Source organism: Macrobrachium rosenbergii, chromosome 2 (genome assembly GCF_040412425.1).
Source record: "Macrobrachium rosenbergii isolate ZJJX-2024 chromosome 2, ASM4041242v1, whole genome shotgun sequence".
Taxonomy (NCBI): Eukaryota; Metazoa; Arthropoda; class Malacostraca; order Decapoda; family Palaemonidae; genus Macrobrachium; species Macrobrachium rosenbergii.
Window position 1 is genome coordinate 54,070,476 of NC_089742.1, and position 18,807 is coordinate 54,089,282.

At 38.1% G+C, this 18,807-nt stretch overlaps 1 protein-coding gene across 2 annotated transcripts in view; it reads left to right on the forward strand.

The window, feature by feature from the left end:
* Positions 1-18,807, forward strand: part of LOC136846974 (zinc finger SWIM domain-containing protein 5-like) — a 239,614-nt gene that overhangs the window by 189,044 nt on the left and 31,763 nt on the right. For both annotated transcript variants that reach the window (XM_067118236.1, XM_067118232.1), the window contains exon 2: positions 16,915-17,125. In XM_067118236.1, the coding sequence (XP_066974337.1) occupies positions 16,915-17,125 (211 nt within the window). The remainder of the gene's footprint in view (positions 1-16,914; positions 17,126-18,807) is intronic.

Sequence of the window (18,807 nt, forward strand, 5' to 3'; positions counted from 1 at the left end):
TAATGGCTTCATTTCTGATGCTTTAAGTAGGGGTAGGAGGCTTCAGCCATACATGTCAGCCGATAATTGTATGCGTTTCCCAAGTTCCATCCGCCAATCACAAATATAGTACGCTGTGAGTTTTTCTAGCTTATTTATATATTGTTGAAAATAATTTACATGGTTCTCGGAGAGAGAGAGAGAGAGAGAGAGAGAGAGAGAGAGAGAGAGAGAGAGAGAGAGACGGAGCGTTTTCCACCGGCACAAATCTTAGCATTTGTTTTTCTTTGGCTAAGCGATCGTTCCTTTTTCAGGAGTAAACAAATACTCGGCGAATATTTTGTTTACCCCTCAGATATAGAAAATAGAACCCCCCGTGTTACCTCCCCTTTGGGTCCATCATAGGCTAACTTTGCAGGTATTGAACGCCCTCCCTCCGCCACTGTTTGGAGAGAGAGAGAGAGAGAGAGAGAGAGAGAGAGTGGGTGGGGGAGGGAGGGAGTTGGTTTGGTGGGGGACGACGTTGTGGAAGCTTGTCATACCGTACGGAATATAGAGAAGAGGGACTCCAGTTAGCAGACAACGGAAGGATGTGGAGAAGTTGGATGGTGTGTAAGGGTAGAGAGAGAGAGAGAGAGAGAGAGGTTAGGGGAAGCAGCAGTAGCAGCAGCTGTTGAAACGGAAGGGATGGATAGGGGATGGGGGTCAATTGTTACGTCAAGGGATACCGCTGTACAGGTGTGACGAGAGCCCAACAGGTGTTGTAGGGCTAGCATTGAAAATACGGAAAATACGATGCCATTGATCGCTTCCAAGATTCGTGATAAGTTGTCGGTCATTAAAAATGTTATATATATATTTTTTTTTTTTATATTATTTCTCTAATATTCAGGAAATACAGGGTTTTATGTGGCTATTTCATTTATACTGCTTTTTGGTAAAATTTTTTTTTCTCGAAATCCGTTTTTGAAAACACCGATTTAAGTTGAAATAATCATTGAAAGAATTACATTTGTGATTTACATCTAAAGTAAATAAAAGCTATATATAGAGAGTTTTCCTAGTCCTTTGTAGGAGGTGCGCTCGTAGGTGGAGATGTGATCACCGAGGAGACTTGATTCCAAATTGTCGCATGTAATTGATCTCTAAAGAAACGGACTTCTGTAACTGATATCGGAGGATTAATTTACTCGTTAAATAATCTCTCTCTCTCTCTCTCTCTCTCTCTCTCTCTCTCAGTTTTAGTAGTCACGACAGGCTTAAGAATTTGAGTGACTGTGATTAATAATGACTTGACCTTCATTTGTGATATTTCCTTTACCTAATGCACACCGATATTACTCTGTAGATTAAGTTTCGTTTGTGTTTATTTTTCAAAGAAATTTGCCGTCAGGTTGAAGCTAGAAAGGGGAGCCGTTAGGACTTCCATTTGGAGCGACGAAGCAACTACTCCTACCCCCCACCCCACACTATCCAGCATCTAGTGTCTTTCTTCTCCTTTTTAAACACCCCCCCCCCAACAGTAGGTTTTGCCCTGCGGAAGCTGTAGGTAAAGTTTCCCCGTTGACGGAACAGTTTTTAGAGGAGGGGTAAGGACAACATCTGCCTGTTTTGTGTCTGTGAAGAGGAGGTTGCTCGAGAAGGAAGGTGGGAGTTGCGTTGTGTAGTTCAGGAAAACCTTTGCACAGGTTAAGCTTTAGTTTTAGAGGTCCCTTTCCATTCAAGTTTAGTCATTACGTGAAATGGCGGTGATAATGGGCTCTTTATATTTGAGCATGATAAAACTGGCTCTTAGACATAAGGAAGTTGTAGTCTCAATAAAACAGAAGCAGAAAATATTTTATCTTCTATTGTCTGATTTATACTTTCCTTAATTGATGCAATCGTTGAATTGCATGTATGGCAATCTTTACCAAGTTCATCAGGAAAAAAGCAAACTTAAGTGTGTTTACAGGATCAAGAAAGCGAATGAGAAAACTCATCAGAATGCTCCTCCCTCATTTCATGCTGCCTTTTTTATGGAAACCGTCACGTCTATCGCAAAACAACGCTTTTCAGATGAAACCCGTCACCAAAAAGTAGTTTGGCATCCGTACACAAGTTCTACGTTGCCTTTGTTCAAAAGATAGAATTTACTGTTTGCCGTCGGATTTTAAACTATCGTTTTAAGTTGTTTAAAATGCAGTATCAAAATTTTAAATGTAAAGGGTTTGCCATTTTATGTTGAAATATTTGCATTTGGGAACCATAGGCCTTGGCCTTGAAAAGTAAGCGAAGATCGCTTGCTTTTTGGTCAATTCGAAATTCCAGTTGGTCTTTAGTACTTCGGTGTTCAGAAACCAGAAGCAGAAAGAAGGGAATTCTTATAAAATCACAGATCTTCTTAATCGGAATACGTGAAGATTAATAACAATAATGGTGCTACTGTACTTATTTGTAGTGTCGAATGCACGTAACGTAGATGTTATTTTTTTCATTTGCAGATGTTTTAAGTAAAAACGAACTTGATGATGTTTTGCATTTCATAGTATATTTTCTTATATGTAACTTTTAAGGTTATCAAAGTCTTTCAGATGCAGTGAATCCCTTCACACTGGAATTTTCCATGGACAGACAAGATGTTAAGTACGTTATTCATACCGTAAAAGCAGTGTCTTTGACACCTTGAACGTTGCAACATGACAATGTCTCATGGCTACGTCGATTGTGCAAGTCACGATTCGCCAAATTTCGAGAGATTCGTCGATTGGGACTGTTACGCCGATGAAGATGCCTCGCTATATAGTGTGTTCACCGCAGCGTCTCTCCGTCGGGGTTCGAATGTTGTCGATTTTAACTGTCGTTTGAGAATCTTCAGCTCTTGTTCCCATCAGGTGGCGTCAAAGATCTGAGTTGTCTTTCCGAAGAACTTTGATTTTTTTTTTTTTTTTTTTACAAACAAATAAATTTGGCTTGTGTGTGTTTATACGTGGACAGTTACTCATGCGGTTTTATTTAAACACATTCATGCCTATTCCTTGTTTTAGACCAAATTAAAAGATCATTTTACAGCTTTGGAAGATTTGTATTGCAGTAGGTCATGCACACCACTATTTATTCATTGTTCGGTTCCGTTCCCGAATGTCATTATCTACTCTACAGGTGTTCAGGGAGTTGTGAAACACTTGTCGTCACTGCTACATTTGGAAAACGCCCTTGATGCCTATTAACACTTGTACATCTCTCTCTCTCTCTCTCTCTCTCTCTCTCTCTCTCTCTCTCTGGTATACACACTTGTCACTGGCAGTAATCTCTAAATCATTGCCCACTGAGTATTGTATTCGTGAAATATATTTAAATGGAAAAGTTTCCACACCGAAGCATTTATATTTATAACCCTGCTTTTATATCGGTGTTGATATATTTGTTATTAAATAGGTCTTGAAATTTGAATTGGTATTTTACCCTTGTCGGAATTGCAGTCATTTGATTTTTGAAATACGAAATTTGCCCTCTGTAGGATCACATTATTATTATTATTATTATTATTATTATTATTATTATTATTATTATTATTATTATTATTATTATTATTATTCACTGTGGTTTGAAATTTTTAGCCACTCAACCCAACGCTTACGTGAGAGTTTATCATTAGTTTGTCCAGCGTGTGTGTATGAGTGTATGCGTGTATGTATTCAGGCAGTTCGCTGTTCATAAATTTCCGAATTCTTTTTCAAAGCCAATGTATCCCTTTCAGCCAACCTTGGCACAAAGCGTCCATGGGTAAAGGGGTAAGAAGTTTGTTCAAAAAGGGCCCATGCACCTTTCAAGGGGAGATAATTAAGGAATTGTGGTAAGGGCAGGATCATTTAAAAAGATTCTTGGCAAGAGCTTCCTTGCTTTAAATGACAAAATTTACATAATAGGTCCTCAGGTTTGTAGGTTCAGATTTGTTCTACTCTTGAATCCCGAGTCCAGAATGGGATCACAATAAGAATGGAAAGTTTCAAATTCAAGCATGTTGGTAAAATATTTGCAAATATACTTCTTAAGGACAACTGGGCTACAGTTTGTGAAGTTAATATGCAGTTATCTTCAAATGTTCAAGTTAGTTCAAACCATTGTTCGAGGGCTAATGCGGGGTCTCAATAACGGGCGAAAAATCCAGGAGAGCAATGTGGCTCAGGGTCATCTTGTTCTTAAAACACTGTTTTAGCCCTCAAGTTCAGGTGTTACAGATGTCATGAGTAATGCGAGTAATTATTATTGGCGGCATTGTTGTTATTACCAAATGGAATTTAATGGTTTTTAATGCTTTTTATGTATTAACGGGAATTTTGCTAAACAGGTTTAATATATATATATATATATATATATATATATATATATATATATACATATACATATATATATATATATATATATATATATATATGATTATTATCACTTTTGTACGTGATCTAGTTTATCACACATTACCACAGGTGAAAAATAAGAATGGGGTGTAGGTCCTGACCGGTTTGACTTTTATCGTCATTGGACGAAGGACTGATACAGAGTGAGAAGTCACAAATATATATACTACAAGAACAGTACTGACAACATACACAACTGTTATAGGCCCATATCCCCACTCAGCCGGTGTCGAGGTAGGAGTGGCCTTTAAAACTCATTTGGCTAAAAATCACTATAGACTCTCAGGGGACATTGCTGATAAACAGACATACCCACTCAGATCCACACTCTTGAGGTGTGTCATGGAGGCGGGAGTTTGAAACTCATTAACATATTTACCTCATTGTAGGTCTGATAAATATGATAATCTCTATTTTTCATATATTTCTCCTACTGTCACTTAAAGCTTTAAATTAATTTACGTTTTTTGATACAAATAGATCTGTTTATACATCTCGACTGATATTCATATTATGGTTGTAACTTCTTTTATAAGCTAGATTCAAACGATGTCTTTCCAGTGCATTATTAGAATATACAATCCCTTTTGCCCCTTCCCAGTTGATAGCATGATTTTCTCACTAACATGTACAAATATACCACTGTTCCCTTGTGCATATCTCACACATTTCTTATGTTGTTCAATTCTTTTTCCAGTGCTTTCCCAGTTTTGGCCAATATAAAAGTTGTCACAAGACTTACACGGAATTTTATATACACACCCTTTAATATTGTCTGGGAGTTCTTGATAAGTACATTTTTTCATTGTTGTATTGTTCTTAAATGCGACATTAACACCAAAATTCTTAAGAAGATGAGGATATCTTTCATACTATTATTATAAGGCAGAACAAGCAAATTTTTGTGTTGTAAAGGTTCTTTCTGGTTTGATACATAGTCTTTTTGCCGCTTCAAATGCACTGTTTAATACACTATCAGGATATTTCAATTTTTGCCTGCATTCCTAATCTTATCTATTTCATCATCAATATATTCAGGGCTACATACCCGTAATGCTTTAAAAACACAGAAACAAACACCGATTTTTTGTTCTTACAGTTTTGTTCAGAATAGCTTCATAATACATAGGAAGAAATATTAGTGGGTTTTTATACACACTATATTTAAACTCCACTACTATTTTTCGTATGAGATTGATTCAGAAATGCAAGCACCATCATTTTTCCATTTCCATTACCATCATTAAATTCACGATGGAAATGGAAAATGATGGGTGCTTACTGTTTCTGGATGTCCTCATACGAAGAAATAGTAGTGGGTTTAAATATAGTGTGTATAGAAAACCCACTAATATTTTCCTTCCTATGTGCATTTCTATTCTGGACAAAGCAATAAGGTTAAAAGTCAGTGTTTTCATCTATGTTTTTAAGAGCACATGGGTATGTAGCCCTGAATATATTGATGATGAAATAGATAAGATTAGGAATGCAGGCAAAAATTGAAATATCCTGATAGTGTATTAAACAGTGCATTTGAAGGGCAAAAAGACTATGTATCAAAACCAGAAAGAACCTTACAACACAAAAAAATTTGCTTGTTCTGCCTTATAATAATAGTATGAAAGATATCCTCATCTTCTTAAGAATTTTGGTGTTAATGTCGCATTTAAGAACAATACAACAATGAAAATGTACTTATCAAGAACTCCCCAGACAATATTAAAGGTGTGTATATAAAATTCCTGTGTAAGTCTTGTGACAACTTTTATATTGGCCAAAAACCGGGAAAGCACTGAAAAAGAATTGAACAACATAAGAAATGTGTGATATGCACAAGGGAACAGTGGTATATTTGTACATGTTAGTGAGAAAAATCATGCTATCAACTGAAGGGGCAAAAAGGATTGTATATTCTAATAATGCACTGAAAGGAACATCATTGAATCTAGCTTCATAAAAGAAAGTTACAACCATAATATGAATATCAGTCAAGGGATGTATAAACTTGATCCTTTAATATCAAAAGAAATTTGTAAATTGTTTAAACTTTAAGGTAGGCAGTAGAGATATATGAAAATAGGATTATCATATTTGTAAAACACAGTACGAGGGTAGTAATGTTAATGAGTTTCCAAACCTGCCTCCATGACACCTGTCAGGTGTGGATCTGAGGTGGGTATGGTCTGTTTATCACAATGTCCCCTGAGAGTCTATTGTGATTTTTAGCCAAATGAGTTTTTAAAGGCCACCCCTACCTCGACACCGGCCCTGAGTGGGGGATATGGAGCCTATAACGGCTGTGTATGTTGTCAGTACTGTTCTTAGTATATATATGTGACTTCCTCACACTCTGTATCAGTCCTTCGTCAATGGCTTGAAATAAAGTCGAAACCGGTCAGACCTACACCCTGCTTCTTATTATTTTTCACCTGTGGTAATGTTGTGATATATATATATATACATATACATATATATATATAATATATATATATATATATATATATATATATATATATATATATATATATATATATATATATATATATATATATATATATATACTGTATATATGTGTTTGTGTGTGTGTGTAATATATATATATATATATATATATATATATATATATATATATATATATATATATATATATATATATATATATATTATCGTTTATCGTGTGTGAATGCAGTATATATGCTTGTGTATTTGTAGATGCCTCCAGAAACAAATTTACGCAAGTTAATTTCATTTTTCGGGCTTGGTAGAATCCCATACCCACTCATATTTCCCGATGACCTGTTTGTCATTTTTCCACGATTGTTAATATTTGCGCAAACAGGTGGTTGTTTAGATTATTACTTCATGTATTTGTTTGTTAATGTGTTTCATTAGTTTGTATTATGAAACATACTTTCAAAATTCAGGTTATGAGGACCATGTTTAGACCGGCTGTGTAAAAATAGCCATTCAATATCATTCTGGGTCTGTGGCGGTTATTTTTCATTTCACGAATCGGAAGAGTAGATATGAGTCTCCTGCCTCGTTGCGTCGGTTTGTTTGGAAGCCATTTTGAAATCATGATCTTTTGGAAGAAAGAAGAATTTTTGTATTTTGGAGGCGGTTCACAACATCAAGAATAGTTTTCTTGCGAAGAGTTAGATCCGGAGTTCTTCCATTTTTACGTAGTTCTTTCTTGGAAAAAGTGACTTTCTTTCTACAGATACACTTTTAGGTTTTCAGTATTTCAATATAAAGGATTTTTAGTGAATAAAGTCATTAATTACTTACGCAGATGCAGTTATTTAGAGCTGTTATCCATTGTATACATTATATGTGTGTATGTATAATATATATATATATATATATATATATATATATATATATATATATATATATATATATATATATAAACACATACACTATTTATACACATTCACCTCAGTAGAAATGCATCGAAGTAAGTGATACATACGTATGAAGTGTCAAAGTACGTGATCGATCCATTTCAGTTCTATGAATCTTCCTCCGGGAAAAGCAGGCAGATGACAGCTATCTGGTTTCATCGAATTAAAACTGAAAGTGACACGCGCAGGAATTCGATGGGGCTGTGGAAACGAGATAAAACCTTGGTCTTCTCGAAGATTTTACATCCCTTTCTGATTGGAATGGGTTGGAAAAAAAAAAAAAAAACGTTGGCCTCTTATTAGTTCAAGTTTCGAAAACAACATGGTGGTGTCGGGTGGTTTTTGATAAACCAGTCAAAAAGGAGAAAAAAAAAAAATCTTCCACACCTGCAGGCGTCATCTTTCCGTAAAAATGAAAAACAAAAGGAAAAATACTGGTGGTGAATAATAAAGTTGGGAGTGTGAATATACGTGAGCGGTTTGAGTTTTAACAATGAGGAAAGAGTTGGAAATGAATCTCTCTCTCTCTCTCTCTCTCTCTCTCTCTCTCTCTCTCTCTCTATCTCTCTCTCTCTCTCTCTCTCTCGAGTACCATTGTCCCTTTTCCTTTTATATCTGTATGTAGCGGATGGGATCAGGTTTAGGCATGGAGAATATCTTTACAAAGATTTAAGAAAATTCTGACTTTTTCTGTAACTTTAGTTTTGGCAGAGAATTGTTCCGTTTTTTCCTAATTTTTTCTCCATTTCTGAATAGATATTTTGCATTCTCGTTTTCTAGCCTTTCTGTATGTAAAGTTAAAATGCCTTTTGTTTTTGCCCGCTATTTCCTGTTATAGATGTATTTTTATGGGCTGTTTTTCCGTTGCTTTACAATGCGTTTTTTTCTGCTTTACGCCGCGTGGCGATTTTCTCTTTTATTCTTTTTTCAGGGGGCGGAGATTTCTTTAGTGTTTTAGTGTTCACCTGAGTATTTTTCTAACTGCTGGGCCGGCCGGGAAAACATGGTGGAGTTTTTTTTTTTTATGTTTTTCTTTTCTAAATTGCATTCATTTCGCTCGCGTTCATTTGAATTTCGTTTGTGTGTGTGTGTGTGTGTGTGTGTGTGCGAGAGAGAGAGAGAAAGAGTGTGTGCGTGCGTGCTTGCGCTCCCCTTGCTTCGGTCGTTCTATTTGATGGAGTTTGGGAATAGGACTTCTCAATGGTCGTACATTCTTTAAATGTCAGATTGAAAATGTATTTCTTGTTATTCGCTGTGATTTTGCGTCCTCGAAGAGAGTCACGTTGTGAGTGATAAGGGTCAGTAGCGCTAATGAATATTGATCCACGAATTTGCACCAGGAACTGATATTCGATAGTCGTTAAGGTTGTACTGTATCCTGTCGTTCATACAATAAACTTTTTCGTTACAGTCGTTCTCTATGGAATTGGAACTGAAAAAACTGAAGTCGTGATCTGAATTACTCGAGGAACCAGCCATTCGCCATGCAAAGTCGTCGTCGTCGTCCTCATATTCTTTTTAAACCTTGAAAGAGTTACAAATTGCCTCTGCCAATCTCTGTTCCTTATTCATCTGGATTCTCTTTCCTGTTCTTTGTGTCTTTCAGTCGTCCTTTTTTTTTCGGTATTACTAATGTCCATTCCTTACGTCATCACGGTGGCTTATCTGCTATCATCTTTCTCTTTGTCTTTCTTTCTTCCGGTGTTTGTTTTTTGGGAGAGGGTGGAGGCGAATGTTATCTTTGCATATTTCAGGTATATTGATTTTTTTTTCTTCGCAGCTAATTTTTGATTTCCGGGGTTTTATGACTTTTTCTCTTTCATTTTTATCGGTAGCTTATCTCGTTTTTCATATGTTCTGCTTCCTGTCTTACTGCGTTATCCCTTTTCTGGGAATTCTCTCTCTCTCTCTCTCTCTCTCTCTCTCTCTCTCTCTCTCTCTCTCTCTCTCTCTCTGTTCCAGCCTCTCAGGCATTTTTTGGTGAGGGTGCTGTGTGTCTGTGCACACAAGAGGCAAGTGGAGAGTTGTCCTCTCCAGTCGTTTGCTCAAGCGATTCTCTCTCTCTCTCTCTCTCTCTCTCTCTCTCTCTCTGGTAAATTATACATATCCTCTGATCGTTTTTCCTATGCTTCCCTCGCTATTTCCATTTTGATATTTCCGCGAATTAACCATTTTTAACCATTCACCTCCGTTTTTCTTTGTTTGTAAAAATATATATATACCTTTTGTGTTCATTTAAGTTTTTTAGCTTTGCTTTCTCTCTCTCTCTCTCTCTCTCTCTCTCTTCTCTCTCTATCTATATATATATATATATATATATATATATATATATATATATATATATATATATATATATATATATATAATGTATGTATTTGTGTGTGTATGTTGGTATTCATTACTTAATTTTTTAAAGCTACCTGAAGTAGAGGGGGTTGTTTTATATACAGTGAAGAAACCTTTTATTAGGTCATCTCAATGGATTTCACAGTAGAATTCTACAAAAGAGAATCACGAATTTCCCCGTATTAGGTTACTCTCGAAACCCTTCCCTCTCCCCGTGCGCTCGGTCCTTTGCCTCCATCTTATCCACTTGTATATCGCTGCGAGTTCTTTTGGAATTCTGGGAATCATTAATTCAGTCGGTACTGTTATCGGCTCTTGGGTGTATGCCCCCCCTTTCTCTCTCTTTCTCTCTCTCGCTCTCTCTCTCTCTGTCTCTCTGTCTCTCTCTCTCCTTTCACAAACATTGTTCTTCAGGTGGCCCTGGAGGGAAGAGAGATTAGTAGGGCCTAGGGGAAGGGTTGGGGAAGGACAGGGAGCAGAAGGGGAGGGTTTGGTAATTTAGCCGATAGAATCCTACTGTGAACACTTCTATGTCCTCGAAGTTTTCCTCCGGCTGAGGCTACCACTACCCTCTTGCCCATCTACTTTCCAGTGGCCCCTGGAGCACCTTTCCACGAGCTTTTGCTGAACGACCTCTCTCTCTCTCTCTCTCTCTCTCTCTCTCTCTCTCTCTCTCTCTCTCTCTCTCTCTGTCAACCACACGCACACACATATATATAATATATTATGTGTGTACTGTACATACATACATACATTGTGCGTTTTCCATTATTTGTGCGAATGTTTATTGTGTTTTTACTAAGGTCTGTGAAAGATCTGATCAAACTTTAATACTAATCTTTATATATGTTAAGAATTAATATCACTGGAGGCCTGAAGGAAATTTAACTCATTGAAATACATTTCATTCGCCAATTTTATACGAAACATGAAGAATAAAAAAAAATTATTTTCAGTAGAAAACTTAAATCAGGAAGATTCATTATGATATCACAAACAGCTCCGTCGGGATGTCTACGATTCTTGAGGCGTGGACCTTAGACTTGTTGTCATCAGTATGATTCCAAGATGAAACATTTTAAGTTTTCCGCTGAAGTGACAAGAAGTATCCATTATTAAAGGAGAAGCTCATCAAGAAGTTTCTGGAGCAATAATGCCCACTTTTAGAAGGCCATATTTTCTGTCCATTAGTGCAAGTTATGAATGGTTTGTAGTTAACTGTAAAAATATGAATAACAGTCACAGACCAAAGTATTTGAAATTCTTAACTTGATCTGTTAAATATTAGAGGGCAAGTACTCGCTCTGGGTGAAAATAACACGCCGATGAATGAAAGAGACGTGAATTATAGAAACGTGTAGTAAATGGTGAAACTAGCAAACAAGCAGATAATTGGCGTATTTCAACTCGTAGCTGCGTGCTTTCGCAAAAAAAAAAAAAAAAAAACAGCTGTAGACCGAGCTGTTAATGAGTGTGTTTTGGTACTAATGCGGGCTGCCCAGAAGAAATTTACCATGAAATGTAAGCTTATCTTCTCATATAGAAGCTTCGCTGTATACAGCATGAAATTGACAGCCGTGGGTGAGGGCTGAAAAAATCTGGTCATGTTATTTAAAATTTACGATTATTAAGAGTTTTCATAAGACCCTGAATGACTTCAGGGTTAAGTTGTAATTAAATGATGCAAGAGGCTTTCGTATAATCAAAAATTTTAAACAGTATATCGGAGTAATGTAAATTATTTGAATCGAAGAATCAGAATATTCTTGATTGAGAATCTGGAAACTTTAAAGAGAAAAAATCGTATTAAGGGAGAGCTGTGTAAGCATTACTAATTCTGTGAATTATTGACATAAGGCAGGTTTAAGCTGAAACTTGGCTATGTGATATCGAAGACCTTTAGAGGTAAAATTTCTTTAAAACAACAATTGGTAAAACTGATCATATTTCTTAAGAATATATTTATAGAGAGTAAATTTGAAACTCCGTGGTAGATCCATTCACAGATTTCCTGTGTATACATTTAAATCTGAACCGATTGTATAGCTAAACGCAAACCTAAATTAACGCAAGCTATCAGAGGGAGCGACAGTAATCGTGTGGAAAGTCTCTCTCTCTCTCTCTCTCTCTCTCTCTCTCTCTCTCTCTCTCTCTCTCTCTCTCTCTCTCTCTCTCTCAAGATTTCATTTGTACCTTCGCCTCATCTGAAGCTCTATCTGTTCTTGGTCAGCAGTCTGTGTGGTGTTATCACGAGCAGTGATCGAGCAGGAGGAAGGGAGTGGTCGGTCACAGTTTCAGTCACAGCGCACTTCAGGCGACGAGGCATTGTTCGGGCCCCTGCTACAGCTTTGGTGGAAGCCTTAGCCATGGCCCTGCGGCCCCCTTCGCCCTTCCCCCCCGAAAGGAAAACTTCATTACGTAATCACAACCGAAAGGGAAGAAAAAAACCAGCGTGTGTGCTGTTTCCCCTCGGACGCCTGCTCTCCCCTTCCCACTTTTCCCCTCTCTGATGGAAATACAACTGATTTTGCTTTTGAATGGCTGACACGAACGCGTTCTGTGCCGTAGTATTGTGTTATCAGACTTGGCCTTGTGTTGCATAGCCCGTTTTGTTCGCATTTCATTCATGCAGATGTTCAGAGCAGCGTTCTTGCTGGAAATTAGATTAAAAGCTTCTCTTGTGTGTGTGTTTTTTTTTTTTTTTTTAGTTTTAATCCCCCCCCCTTTTTTTTTTCCTCCATAAAATTGATGTTGGTTTACTTCCTGCGAGACCTTCCCGAGGATCCCTGCAGCTCTTTATGTATTTCACTCTAGTTGAAGGAGAAAATCTAAATATTTCAATAAAAGAGGAATTTCCTTTGGGATCGCTCATTCATAGAATAGCGAAGCCACGTATTTCCCTCTGGAATGAACAGGAGAGAAACGCGAAGGGAAGTAGCAGTGTCAGTGAATGGAAAGAGAAGCTGAATATTGATGAATTCACTTCAAGCTAAAGATTTGCTGTTAAAACAACTACCGGAGGGAACTATTATTTCAAGGATTTCATAAGGGGCAATATTCTGTATGCGACTTCGTTGCTGACATTGGCGGGCAAGACGATGAATCTTGTTAGTTTTTTTCCTGTTCTTGTTCAACAATTAATTCTTTAAAACGAGAAGGACCCAGTGAGAGTTTGGGTTGGTTAGGCTAAGATGATTTAATGATTTTGAGCGTGGTGGGGTTGAAGTGCTGCTCTTTCTTTAAGAAAAAAAAAAAAAAATGGAAGGGAAAATCTGAGTGAAGTGGAGATTTTGCGACAGAACAGCTTTTATTTCGCCGATGAAGTGAGGAGCCAGTATAAGGTAAAGTCTTTTGGGAATGAACTTTGGGATCCTAAGAATTTCTCGAATGATGCTGCAGATTGTGTGTTTTTGCTGAGCATATCAAGAGATAATTGGTAACCCAAGATTCTTGTATAGTATCCGTTTTCGTTAGTCTTTATGGAATAATAAAAACATTATTCTTCACATGGCATTACAATAATTCTTCAGTCACAGACGGACGTTGGTCACTTATAATGCACCCGTTAACCAAAGTACAAACGAAAAGATTATCTTCAACCTCACTATGATAAAGGGAAGGAAATACAACGATAGTCATAAATGATATAAACAGAGAAAATGGTTTGTCGCTGGCCAGATGAAATGCAAATATATACACACGCACATATATAAATATGGAGATGAAAATCGAAGTAAATTTGTGATTGAATAATTGTGGAGGGCGTGGAACAACAATAATCCCGGCGAGCAAACATAACACGTTAGCAGAGCACAGTGAGTGATGGGTAGTACATGGCAAACGTTGCACTGTAAACAGCGTTGTCCTTTGATGTAAACAAATGATATTGATTAGATGCAGGTTTGGGTGCAAACAGAGCTAAAGTCATCGGCACATAGTGTTTGTGTGTGGGTGTGTGTTTTCAGATGGAAATGGCTTTGCAGTGGTTCTGAATGTCACGCCTTGTGCATTCCAGCCTTTTTTTTTTTCCGTTGCAATTTTATACAGATAGTCATGAGAGCAGAGCTTTAAAAAAATCGCCATCTCTTGTAATAACATTTGAAACGGGGTGCGTTTAGAATTGTAGTGATTTTCTACATGTCATTATTTTGATGAAGCTTCCTGTTGTGTGTGAAGGCGTTGATGGCCTTCCTTAACGAAGGGTCTCCCTTTCCCCCCCTCGTTGTCTTTGTTTCATCCTTTTTTCTTAGCGCTTGTTTTCCTTCCTGCAAGTCACTTCGAACTGGCCCGAGTTTTTGATGTGAAGTTTTGAGCCACCGCAGAATGTCAGTTTTTACTTCTCCGAGTTTGTTGTCGCGGAAGTGTATCCACTGTATCTTTCCTAGAAGATAGTCAGGTATGAGAAAAGTTGAAAATGCATCGTTTTATTTTATTTAAGAGCAATCAGTCTCTTACGCGCTCGCTCGAAATTCGGATGCCTTGTTTAATGTCTTTTCCTCTTTGTGCATTAATGTGTAATTTACTTACCCCAAGAGACAAATATAACGTAGCCCTGAATGTTTGTTTTTGAGATTGGCTGCTATTCTGGCATTCCCCTTCTTCACCTTTTCGCTCTCTCCCCCATTCCTATTGCCGGCGTTCCTTCCCTCCCAATATATCATTCAATAAAAGCCCCTAGGATGAGGATGCCTCTCCTGGCGTCTGCGCCTACCGTATCGTTCGTCGACCTCAAACTATTCACCTCTGAGAAGTCGTGTGCGTGTGTGTGTATGTGTTCGTGCGCATGCGTGCGTCATCGCAAGTGGATGGTGATTTAGGCTTGATAGAACGGGCGTGTGTTAGCATTCAAGTAACTGCGATGAACCAGTGAAGAAGGAAGAGAGGGGATAATGATTATTACATCTGATTTAAAGCGATTTCTCTCGACGCGTTTTTTCCCGTAACGCCTTTGGGTGAAGGTGGGCGTAGGTAACGGGTGTCGTGATGGGGGACCAGGTGGCCGAGAGGGTGGGGTAGGCGGATGACTCCCATCATTTGTTCCGGTGGGCGGGATGGGCGGCGAGCGACATCCTGGCCCGGAGGCGATCTAAGATAACACCTTCAGGACATAACCCCATGCCATGCTATCCCTGGGCCCCTTCACTAACTATCCCTGTCCCCCTTCCCCCTTAGTAACTCCATCCCCATACCCGGATAGCCTGTCCCTTTGTAGGTATCCAAGGGAGACCTAACCCCCTCCCCCCACACACACACCCACCCCCTTTCATTTTAAAGGCTTTCAAGGAAAGGGTCAGAAGCCGTGTACGCTGCTTTTGGGCATCGCAAGTGCATTTCTGTATGATATCGTTGTTTATTATCGTAAGCGAAACTTACTAGAGAGAAATAGCAGTAGCTCGTATGTGTGTGTGTGTGTGTGTTTTTTTTGTTCTAAGTGATATGACGTAATAAACCAAGGGGGGGAGAAAAAGAGAAATAGGGAGAATAAGGGTTGGTGCTTACAATGGGAGACACCAGTATCATGTTGGGGAAGGATAGCCGAAAGGCCGTCAATATTTGTGGTTCCTCCATCCCTATGAGGTATATCTGCGTTAGTGGTTGATTTAATACCTCTATATGATAAATTAACTGCGGAATGATCAGAGTGTTCATAAATGCACCTAGAGTTACCATAGCGATTCATTCGGGGTTTTCCATTAATTTAAACATTTCTTTTGGTAAAGAGTTGTGAAACTGCTTCGACTAGAAACAAAATTGTAAAAGTGGTTTCAAGACTTGGTTGAGAAGGGATTTTTGAATAAAGACAATTATCTTGCCCTTGAGTGCTCTCAGTCACTAATTAATGTCGTGTCTTTTAAGTGTTTCGTATTATTATTATTATTATTATTATTATTATTATTATTATTATTATTATTATTATTATTATTATATTAAGCTTTAAATATTGTCTAGTACATTTTATGTTCTTATGTTTCCAGGATTTTTTTTTAAACTATTATATATATGTTGCCTGTTACATGGAAATGTCATCTTTTTCGTTTAACGCCGTGTTAGCAGGCTAATGTTTATTAGACTGAAGGACTGAATTAATTTATTCAAATTATATTCAGGTTGTAGACAGAGCATTTGATGTGATTCACAGTTTGACCAACACCAGGCAGTCAGCCGCATGGCATATTGTCCATAGTATCATATCTAAGTATGCATACATCTCTTAATTCATGTTTTCGTCTTTACCAGGTTTTTCCTTAGCAGATGTATAGACCAGAGAGGGGATGCGTGACCGTCGAATGATGGATGGAGTCGACTTAACTCAAACCCCTTCTTTCCGCAGCCTTCGTGTGTAAATTTTCCTTTTGTATACATGAGTATCGAGGCTTGGTGTGGATCATGTGGTCGGAGATGTGTGTGTGTTGCAGATGGGTGGTTTATGACACCTCAGTTGTGGCCCCTCTTTGTGAGAGATTGTTTGCCAAACGTTGTTCTATTCATATACCCAAACACTCACTCATCAAGTGTATTTGATTGTTTATACATGTGTATATCATGACGTTGAAAGCAAACAATACTTTAGGTGGAAGGTGCACTCTCTGAGGTAAATCTTTGATTGGCAGTGCCAGAGAACATGGTCTTTTTGATGTCTGTGGTTTCAAGACAGTGACATTAAGTATAACATCTATTAATTTGTTGTGTCTGTATTGAGGATGACCTCCATCTCATCCTTCTTTATGAAACCCGTAAAGTGATGTCGAATTAATGCCCGTTTCTTCTCTTTTCTTCCAATGCCACAGGTTTTCACCTCTCTGGGACGGTGGTGGGCAGTAGAAGTTGCGTCAGTTCGGTGACTGCCACCGCGCCTGTGCCTGCCACCACTGCTATTGACAACACCACCAACACCTCCACTGCCACCACCAACACCACCACCACTACCACCACCACCAACACCACCACAGCCACATCCACAGCTCCTATGAAGTGCCAAGTCTCCATATCTTTCGACAGGTAAGTCATTGCGTCTCTCTCTCTCTCTCTCTCTCTCTCTCTCTCTCTCTCTCTCTCTCTCTCTCTCTCTCTCTCTCTCGTTGCATATTGATATCCGATTCCGCAGTATGCACATCCAATCTCCTCGTGTCTGTATTTATACGTTTTAGTATCATATTCCAGAAATTTTTCATATTGAGTCAAGGCTTCCACGTCCGATAATGGTTCAGTTGTTCAGTTACACGCAATGCATATTTTATCATTTTTCCTCTGAGAGCTGGCGACGTCAGTTTTGAATCAAATAACCTATGATGAGTCCAGAACTCAAAAGTTCTTCTAGTAATTGAATCTGGTCTTTGATGTGGATGACTGAGGCGGAATAATTGAAATTATTGAAGGTTTTTAAGATCCGCTGCATCTGATCTCATGTGCGTCATAACATGTGACGTAATGAAGTGAAGTAATAATTGCAATAGTTCATTAGTGTTTTTGCATGCAGATTTTATATGCATTTTTCTGTTAACCTGTTAATATAATTAACCTAGTTTATTTCAACAGTTTCTTTTGTTCATTAATGTTTCCGTATTTAGACAATATTAGTTTAATAGATAGGTAAGAAATTATTTATATTGGCATTTACTGTATGTTAGAATATAATAATGTTATGTGCTTCAGTGTGAATTTGGGGATTTTTGTATTGATAAATTTCGGGAAATTTGTTAATTATCTCATACACAATTAATCCATATATACTGTATATGTATGTGTTGGTACATACATCTATCGAAAATTACCCAATACATTCTGTAGTTGAATGCTTGTTTAATTCGGTATGTAATTTTAAGAAGTCTCTCTCTCTCTCTCTCTCTCTCTCTCTCTCTCTCTCTCTCTCTCTCTCTCTCTCATGATGCATTCAAATCCATTAAATGGACTTAACCATACGTTTCCAAAATTCTCGCTAACCCCTTTGCTCTGCGTCTTTAAACAACCTCCCTATAACGGATCTCTTCAAGTTATTTTATTTAAAGTATAATTCGTGACATGGCTTCATCGTCTCTCTCTCTCTCTCTCTCTCTCTCTCTCTCTCTCTCTCTCTCTCTCTCTCTCTCTCTCTCTCAGATATTATCTGCTCTAATGGTGCAGTTTTACTTTGCGCCTTGTTGAGAGAGTTTTTCCCCGGTGATATCGTGATAACAAAACGGGACCAAAGTAATTCTCAGCATTTGATAACGTCCAAATAAGCCTTGTGCATTTTGAAGTGAGGCAAGAATGATGAGGAGCGCTCAGACAATTGTCATGATTTGTCCATCGTGAGAGGGGCGTTTTACGCTCCAAAATCATTTCCTCCCCCCTTCCCCATAAAGGTGGGAGAGGGCTGATCATTCAAAAAGTCAAGACAAAATACAACGCGAACCTCCGATGTGCCAGTGGGTTCAAAAGCGTACTTGGAGTGTGCTACAATCGCATGTGGGTTTCTCTCTCTCTTAGAATTACCAAGTGTCTGAATTTCCATGTTTCGTAGGCGTGAGCTTCTCTTGTCTTTTGTTTCCTTGTTGGACCTTGGCGTTTTGGGGTTTCCTGTCACGGTTGAAGATTTGGCCTTTCACTTTTTGACAAACTGGTACTTCTGCAGTGTAGGTTTCGGCGCAAGGCGTTGAAGCAAGTCATTTTACCAAGTTCAGTTCCAGGACTCCTTCTGTCTT